General features: G+C 43.2%; 1 protein-coding gene across 2 annotated transcripts in view; it reads left to right on the forward strand.

Annotated features, from left to right (window-relative positions):
* The first annotated feature begins 6,185 nt into the window (after positions 1-6,185).
* The window catches only part of LOC122554173 (protein SPO16 homolog), a 16,418-nt gene continuing 13,580 nt past the window's right edge, over positions 6,186-9,023 (forward strand). The window contains exon 1 of one of the 2 annotated variants that reach the window (XM_043698786.1): positions 6,186-7,933. In XM_043698786.1, the coding sequence (XP_043554721.1) occupies positions 7,777-7,933 (157 nt within the window). In that variant the 5' untranslated portion in view covers positions 6,186-7,776. The remainder of the gene's footprint in view (positions 7,934-9,023) is intronic. The other variant, XM_043698787.1, reaches the window with a different exon arrangement.

Raw genomic sequence — 9,023 nt, forward strand, 5'->3', positions numbered from 1 at the left:
TCCGAAGTTATATACGGATCCTTCATGGTTAAAGCGTAGCGTCGCTGGGTAACGTAAGGAGTACTGAATATTGGGGGGGATATAAACCAAAGCGGGGGGAAGGGCAAACCAATATCCATTATGTCTTACAGTCTAAGAGAGTCCAAGTATTCCTTAGCCTTTTCTGGTGATCCGAAGTTATATACGGATCCTTCATGGTTAAAGCGTAGCGTCGCTGGGTAACGTAAGGAGTACTGAATATTTAAGTCCCTTAAACGCTTCTTCGCCTCGTCGAATGCCTTCTTCTTTCGGACCAGAGCTGGGGAAAAGTCCTGGAATAACATGATCTTGGATCCTTTATAGATCATAGCTTGGGGGTCTTTTCCAAGATTTCTAGAGGCTTCTAGGAGTATCTGCCTCTCCTTGTAGCTCTGCAGCCGGAACAGGACCGGGCGTGGGCGCTGGTTCTAGCCGGGCCCGCGTATTGCGACCCGGTAGGGCCATTATACCCTTACCTGGCCTGATCCAGCTTCCAGATTTAAAAGCTGTGGCAGCCACTGCTCGAGAAACATTGTAAGCTGGCCTTCCTCTTCCCGTTCGGGAAGGCCCAGCAAACGAATATTTTTTCGACGACCTCGATTATCGAGGTCGTCAATGTGATTCTCTAAGGTCCGGACTCGCTGTTCGAGAGTCCGGACCTGATCCACGGCCGATTGAGCTGTAGTTTCGGAGGTTGGGGCCTTTAACTCCGCCCCTCCGACTTGGCGCTCGATTTCTTGGATGTCTCGATCGTCCTTCTGCAGCGCGGCCGAGAGTGAGTCCCATCGACTTCGGGATTCTTCGATGAAAGCGTCGATCTTCGCGTCCAGTTTGGAGATCATTTCTACAAGGCTTGTCACCGTAGGTAAGTCCCCCGGGGCGCCTCAGCTGCAGCTGGAGAGGGGTTCCTGCTTGTTGAGAGCTGCGGGCTCCCTTCCCTTTAGTCATTTTTACTAAAGATTAGATTGTTTAAATTTAATATTAAACAACTAATTAAATTAAACAGCTATTATAAATGATTTGGTAAGTGTGGTGGGGGTGGGTGACCCACTTTACCCAAGTCTTGGGAGGAGCACTGTAGACTCAGACTTGCTGGGTCGCCGCCATCTTGGATCTCCGCATTGTACTTTCAACCATGTTCTAGTTCAGCATTTTGCCATAGTCAGCCCTCATTAGTACATCATAACAAAAAGCAGAGTCTGTTCTTCCATTCAATGAGATCTGATAATACTCAACTCCACTTTCCTGTCTTTTTACTAGAAACCCTTGTTGCTCCCTTTTACTGACTTTAAAAACCTGTCTTTCACTGCCTAGAATATGCTTAACCACCCAGCCTCAACAGTTGTTTGTGCTGAAGATTTCTACAGATTCACAATCCTTGAAGAAGAAATTCCTCCACTGTTTTAAATATGTGACCCCTTATGCTGAAATTATGCCCTGTAGTCTGAGATTCTCCCTCAAGGGGTAACAACTTCTCCACATCCACCATCAAGTCCCTTAAGAATTTGCTATGTTTCAAGTCAGAAAATGTGTTGCTGGAAAAGCGCAGCAGGTCAGGCAGCATCCAGGGAACAGGAGAATCGACATTTCGGGCATAAGCCCTTCTTCAGGAACGTCGAAACGTCGATTCTCCTGTTCCCTGGATGCTGCCTGACCTGCTGCGCTTTTCCAGCAACACATTTTCAGCTCTGATCTCCAGCATCTGCAGACCTCACTTTCTCCTCATATGTTTAAAGTCAGTTGACTCTCGTTCTTTTTAATTCTGGTGAGTACCAGAACAATGTATTCGATGTCTCGTCGTAAAATCATTCCGTACCCAGGATCAGCCTTGTGAACCACTTCGAGGCTGCCCCCCAAAGCAAGTATATATCGCCTGAGATAAGGGGCCTGAAAACTTTCATAGTATTTAAGATGCGCTGACTACTGGCTTGTACAGATTTAGTAAAACCTCCCTACTTTTATACCTCTCTAATCCCTTTCAAATAAAAGTTAACATTTCATTCTCCTTCCCTATCACCTGCTGAATATACATTAGCTTTTTCTTCTGTGCTGCTGCTTTTGCCATGACATAATAAGCCCTTCTTCCTGCTGAAGTGCATATCCTAACATTCTTCCACCTTATATTCCATCTGCCAAGTTTTTTGCCCATTCACATAATATGTCTACATCCCTCTGGTGAGGATGACATACCTTCCCATCTATTTTTGTATCATCTGTCAACTTGGCTTCAGTACTTTCATTTTCCTCTTCAAAGTCAGTAGTATTTGTAAATAATTGTAGCCCTGGTATTGATTCATATGGCACACCTCTAATTGGAGGTTGCCACCCTGAAAATGGCTCCCTTATCTCAACTCTCTTAGCCAATCTTCTATCCTTTCTAATATTCGACTTAGAGTCATAGAGTTGTACAGCTCAGAAACCGACCCTTCGGTTGAACTCATCCATGTCGACCAGATATCCCAATCCAATCTAGTCCCACCTGCCAGCACTTGGCCCATATCCCTCCAAACCCTTCCTCTTCATATACCCATCCAGATGCCTTTTAAAATGTTGCTATTGTAGTAGCCTACACCACTTCCTCTAGCACCTTATTCCATACACTCTGTGTGAAAACGTTGCCCCTTAGGTCTCTTTATATCTTTCCCCTCTCACCCTAAACCTATGCCCTCTAGTTCTGGACTCCTCCACCCCAGGGAAAAGACTTTATCCTATCCATGCCCCTCATGATATTACAAACCTATATAAGGTCACCTCTCAGCCTGACGCTCCAGGAAAAAAAGCCCTAGCCTACTGAACCTCTCCCTATAGCCCAAAGCTTTCAACTCTGGCAACATCCTTGTAAATCTTTTCTGAAACCCTCCAAGTTTCACAACATCCTTCCAATAGGAAGGAGACCAGAATTGCACGCAATATTCCAACAGTGGCCTAACCAATGTCCTGTACTCAATGCTCTGACCAGTAAAGGAAAGCACACCAAATGCCGCCTTCACTATCCTACTTACCTGTGACTCTACTTTCAAGGAGCTATGAATCTGCACTCCAAGGTCTCTTTGTTCAGCAAAACTCCCCACGGCCTTACCATTAAGTGTATAAGTCTTGCGAAGATTTGCTTTCCCAAAATGCAGCACCTCACGTTTATCTAAATTAAACTCCATCTGCCACTTCTCAGCACATTCGTCCATCTGATCAAGATCCCATTGTAATCTAAGGTAAACTTCGCTGTCTACTACATCTCCAAGTTTCATCTGCAAACTTACTAACCAAACATCTTATGCTCATATCCAAATTATTTACATAAATGATGAAAAGTATTGGAGCCAGCACCAATCCTTGTTGCACTCCACTGGTCACAGGCCTCCAGTCTGAAAAATAACCCTCCACCACAACCGTCTATCTTCTACCTTTGAGCCAGTTCTGTATCCAAAAGGCGAGTTCTCCCTGTATTCCATGAGATTTAACCTTGCTAACCAGTCTTCCATGAGGAATCTTGTCGAATGCCTTACTGAAGTCAATAGAGATCACATCTACTGCTCTGCCCTCATCAATCTTCTTTGTTACTACTTCAAAAAAATCAAGTTTGTAAGATCTGATTTCCCATGCACAAAGCCATATTGACTATCCCTAATCAGTCCTTGCCTTTCCAAATACATGTATATCCTGTCCCTCAGGATTCCCTCCAACAACTTGCCCACTACAAACATCAGGCTCACTGGTCTATCATTCCCTGGCTTGTCCTTACCACCTTTCTTAAACAGTGGCACCACGTTAACCAACCTCCAGTCTTCTGGCACCTCACCTGTGACTATCGATGATACAAATATCTCAATAAGAGGCCCAGCAATCACTTTCCTACCTTCCCACAGGGTTCTAGGGTACACCTGATCAGATTCTGGGGATTTATCCATTTTTATGCATTTCAAGACATCCAGCACCACCACCTCTGTAATATAGACATTTTTCAATATGTCAGCATCTATTTCCCTACATTCTATACCTTCCATATCCTTTTTCACAGTAAATACTGATGCAAAATACTCATTTAATATTTCCCCCATCTGCTGTGGCTCCACACAAAGGCTGCCTTGCTGATCTTTGAGGGGCCCTATTCTCTCCCTAGTTACCCTTTTATCCTTAATGTATTTGTAAAAGTCCTTTGGATTCTCCTTAACTCTTTGTCATTGCTATCTCATGTCCCCTTTTTGCCCTCCTGATTTCCCTCTTAAGTATACTTCTACTGCCTTTGTACTCTTCTAAGGATTCACTCGATCTATCCTGTTTATACGTGACATATGCTTCCTTTTTTTTCTTAACTAAAACCTCAATTTCTTTAGTCACCCAACATTCCCTACACCTACCAGCTTTTCCTTTCACCCTGACAGGAATATACTTTCTCTGGACTCTCGTTATCTCATTTCTTAAGGCTTCATATTTTCGAGCCATCCCTTTACATGCGAACATCTGTGCCCAATCAGCTTTTAAAGGTTCTTGCCTAATACCATCAAAATTGGCCTTTCTCCTATTTAAACTTCAACTTTTAGATCTGGTCTGTCCTTTTCCATCACTATTTTAAAACTAATAGACTTATGGTCGCTGGCCCCATAGTGCTCCCCCACTGATGCCTCAGTCACCTGCCCTGCTTTATTTCCCAAGAGTAGGTCAAGGTTTGCACGTTCTCTAGTAGGAACATCCACGTACTGAATCAGAAAATTTTCTTGTAACACTTAACAAATTCTTCTCCATCTAAACCCTTAACACAATGGCAATCCCAATCTATGTTTGAAAAGTTAAAATCCCCTACCATAACCACCCTATTATTCTTATAGATAACAGATCTCCTTACAAATTTGTTTCTCAATTTCCCTCTGACTAGTAGGGGGTCTATAATACACTCTAACATGTGCTCTATTCTTCAGCAGCCTATCTGCCATAGTGTGAAATTATTTCTCACGAACTTGATTGAGTTTTTTGAAGAGGTAGCAAAGAGGATTGATGAGGGCAGGGCAGTAGACATGATCTATATGGACTTCAGTAAGGCATTTGACTGGTTAGCAAGGTTAGATCTCGTGGAATACAGGGAGAACTGGCCATTTGGATACAGAACTGGCTCGAAGATAGAAGACAGAGTGGGATGGTGGAGGGTTGTTTTTCAGAATGGAGGCCTGTGACTAGTGGAGTGCCACAAGGATCGGCGCTGGCACCTTTCGTCATTTATATAAATGATTTGGATGTGAACGTAAGAGGTATAGTTAGTAAATGTGCAGATGACACCAAAATTGGAGGTGTAATGGACAGCAAAGAGGATTACCTCAGAATACAATGGGATCTTGATCAGATGGGCCAATGGGCTGAGGAGTGGCAGATGGAGTTTAATTCAGATTATTGCGAGGTGCTGCATTTTGGAAAAGCAAATCAGAGCAGGACTTACACACTTAATGACAAGGTCCTGGGGAACAAAGTGACCTTGGAGTGCGGTTCATAGTTCCTTAAAAGTAGAGTCACAGGTAGATAGGATAGTGAAGAAGGCATTTGGTATGCTTTCCTTTATTGGTCAGAGCATGGAGTATAGGAGTTGGGAGGTTATGTTGCGGCTGTACAGGACATTGGTAAGGCCACTGTTGGAATACTGTGTGCAATTCTTGTCTCCTTCCTATCAGAAGGATGTTGCGAAACTTGAAAGACTTCAGAAAAAAATTTCAAGGATGTTGCCAGGGTTGGAGAATTTGAGCAAAACAGAGAGGCTGAATAGATTGGGGCTGTTTTCCCTGGAGCGTTGGAGGCTGAGGTTTCTAGAGGTTATAGAGGTTTACAAAACCATGAGGGGCATGGATAGGATAAATAGATAAGGTATTTTCTCTGGGATGTGGGAGTCCAGAACTAGAGGCTATAAGTTTAGGGTGAGAGGGGAAAGATATAAAAGGGACCTTAGGAACAACATTTTCATGCAGAGGGTGGTGCGCACATGGATTGAGCTGCCAGGGGAAGTGGTGGAGGCTGGTAAATTTACAGCATTTAAAAATCATCTGGATTGGTATATGAATAGGAAGGGTTTAGAGGAACAAGGGCAAAATGCTGGCAAATGGGATGAGATTAGGTTAGGCTATCTGGTCGACATGGATGAGTTGGACCGAAGAGTCTGTTTTTTGCTGTACATCTCTATGATTCTATGACTCTACGTGGTAGCTGATCACCTTCTGAAAATCCAAATATTTACATTCTGCTTCCCCTTTATCTCTCGAAATAATTATTACAGGTATGATTTCCCATTCATAAAGCCATTGCTGACTGTGCTTGATTATATGTATTTCTAAATGGTCTATTGCACTAATGGGCTGTTGCATATTCCCATTGAAAAGCATTAAGCTAACTGGCCTAAAGTTAACATTCTTTTTGGTCTCCCACCTTAAAATAAAAGTGTCATTTTGGCAAAAAAAAATCCCAAAAAAACTGCAGGTGCTGGAAATCAGAAAGAAAATTCTCCCTTCAGAAGGGTCACATGACCCAAAACATTAACTCTGCTTTTTTCCACAGATGCTGCCAGATCTGTTTTTCTTTTTTTCCAACAGTTTGCATGTTTATTGGCAGTTTTCCAATCTTATGGAACTTTTCCGCAATCAAATGATTCTTGGACGATTACAAGTGTATCCACTATCCCTGTCAGCCTCATTTATTTCCTTAGTACTTTTTCTCTAGTGATTGCTTTATTTCTTCTCCTTTTACCTCACTTGATTATTTAGTAATATTGGACGATAATTTGAAGATAATTTGGTTCAATCCCTACTCTTCCTGAGAAATATTTCTGCAGATAAATTAACGAGTCTTTACATCAGGAACTGGGGCTGTGGTCAACAAGCCAATGCTTGTGTACATATGAGCCTTACCCCATTGCTCTAATCCACTATGTTCTCGTCACAGTGTCAGCTTCTCAGCATCAACTCCCACCCACGGTACAAACAATCCTTTTGGTTCTTCATTCCTACTTGATGCTTTCTTTTCCATTATAAAGTTATTCGTGATCAAGTATAAATTCTGTGTCTGGCAATCTTATACTCCACAACCACCTGATGAAGGAGCGGTGCTCCGAAAGCTAGTGCTTCCAATTAAACCTGTTGGACTATAACCGGGTGTTGTGTGATTTTTAACTAAGTACCTGCGCGACAGTGGTCGTGCCTTGTCTAAGCATTTCTATATTGAAGTTTCCTTTATCGCTTATTGTTTCGTCCCCCAGCTGGTATGCCATTATTCATTTTGTGGAAATTTCACCGGCATTTTGATTTTGTTTGTGGAGGATAAAACGGTGCCGCATTGAGCGCTCAGACGGTGATCGCCTCATCTTCGGCGGAGTTGTGTTTTTTTTCGCGATGATCGTTATCAGCGAGGCAGAGGTTATGGTCTCTGAAACAAAAAGATGGCAAGAATGAACGGTCTGCGTGTTACAGTTCTAATAAAGACTTTTAATCACCGACAAATCGTATTTTAGGCCCAGGGCTCGCTCCCGCCCGTTTTACGACCGGTCCGTCTGACGTCACAGCCGAGGGGGTGTCATGGCGACGGGCGGCGCCATTATCGTCAGCAGCTCGCTTCAGGTGGGGGTGATGGTCCCTGTCAGCACCCAACACATCATCCAGCTTCGGCTGCTGCTATCTCCAGGGCAATTGGCTTCCCACAGCACGGCTAATGTAACGGGGCGAAGGGTGGGTTTTAAACTCTGCGGTCACAGGAGGTGCCAGGCTCCACACGTGCTCCCCGCACTCAGGGACGATGATAGGTGCTGAGGCCTCACTTCACTTACAGCACTGGGGTACACATGGGACGGTACAATCACCCACCAATAATAAACAAGTCAGCGACATTAAACTGTGTTGCGAGTCTGCTTATCAACCGTCAACTCTGATGAAGAGTTATCTAGATTCGAAACGTTAGGTTGCTCTCTCTCCACGGATGCTATCTGAACCACTGTGATCTGCAGCATTTGTTATCTTCAGTACAGATTCCAACATCTGCAGTGATTTGTTCAAACATCTACTGGATATGTAGGATTGAAAATCTTTCTGTATGGATGATTTGGAGATGCCGGTGTTGGACTGAGATGTACAGAGTTAAAATATCACAAAACACCATGTTATAGTCGAACAGGTTTAATTGGAAGCACTAACTTTTGGAGCGCTGCTCCTTCATCAGGTGGTTATGGAGAATAAAATTGTAAGACACAGAATTTATAGCAAAAAATTTGCGAGAAATTCTGTGTCTAACAATCTTATACTCCACAACCACCTGACGAAGGAGCAGCGCTCCGAAAGCTAGTACTTCCAATTAAACCTGTTGGACTATAACGTGGTGTTGTGTGATTTTTAACTTTCTCTATGGAAACCTCTAAAAATTTTAAAGGATGTTTTGTATTGTTGGCTAAGTGTTTACAGTATGTTATTTCAGCAATGCATTTTGTTTTGATGGTTACCATCTAAAGGTCTGAGGACCTTGTGCAACCTATCTGTCTTAATGTACTACCATGTTTGCATTGTTCAGTCTGTCACATCAGTTACTGTGCTACTCTGAATTTAAAGAAAGAAACCTCTTAAGAATTAGACCACTTCATTAAACCTGATTTGTTTTAGATTTATTTATAAATAAAATAAAGCAACGGGCCCTGATAATGTAAGTGTAAGGCATTTGATAAGGTTCCCATGGTAGGCTCATTCAGAAGGTCAGGAGGAATGGGATACAGGGGAACTTAGCTGTCTGGATACAGAATTGGCTGGCCAACAGAAGACAGCGAGTGGTAGTAGAAGGAAAATATTCTGCCTGGAAGTCAGTGGTGAGCGGTGTTCCACAGGGATCTGTCCTTGGGACTCTACTGTTTGTAATTTTTACTAATGACTTGGATGAGGGGATTGAAGGATGGGTCAGCAAGTTTGCAGACGACACAAAGGTTGGAGGTGTCATTGACAGTATAGAGGGCTGTTGTAGGCTGCAGCGGGACATTGACAGGATGCAGAGATGGGCTGAGA

The sequence above is a fragment of the Chiloscyllium plagiosum genome, chromosome 11, assembly GCF_004010195.1.
Source record: "Chiloscyllium plagiosum isolate BGI_BamShark_2017 chromosome 11, ASM401019v2, whole genome shotgun sequence".
Lineage (NCBI taxonomy): Eukaryota > Metazoa > Chordata > Chondrichthyes > Orectolobiformes > Hemiscylliidae > Chiloscyllium > Chiloscyllium plagiosum.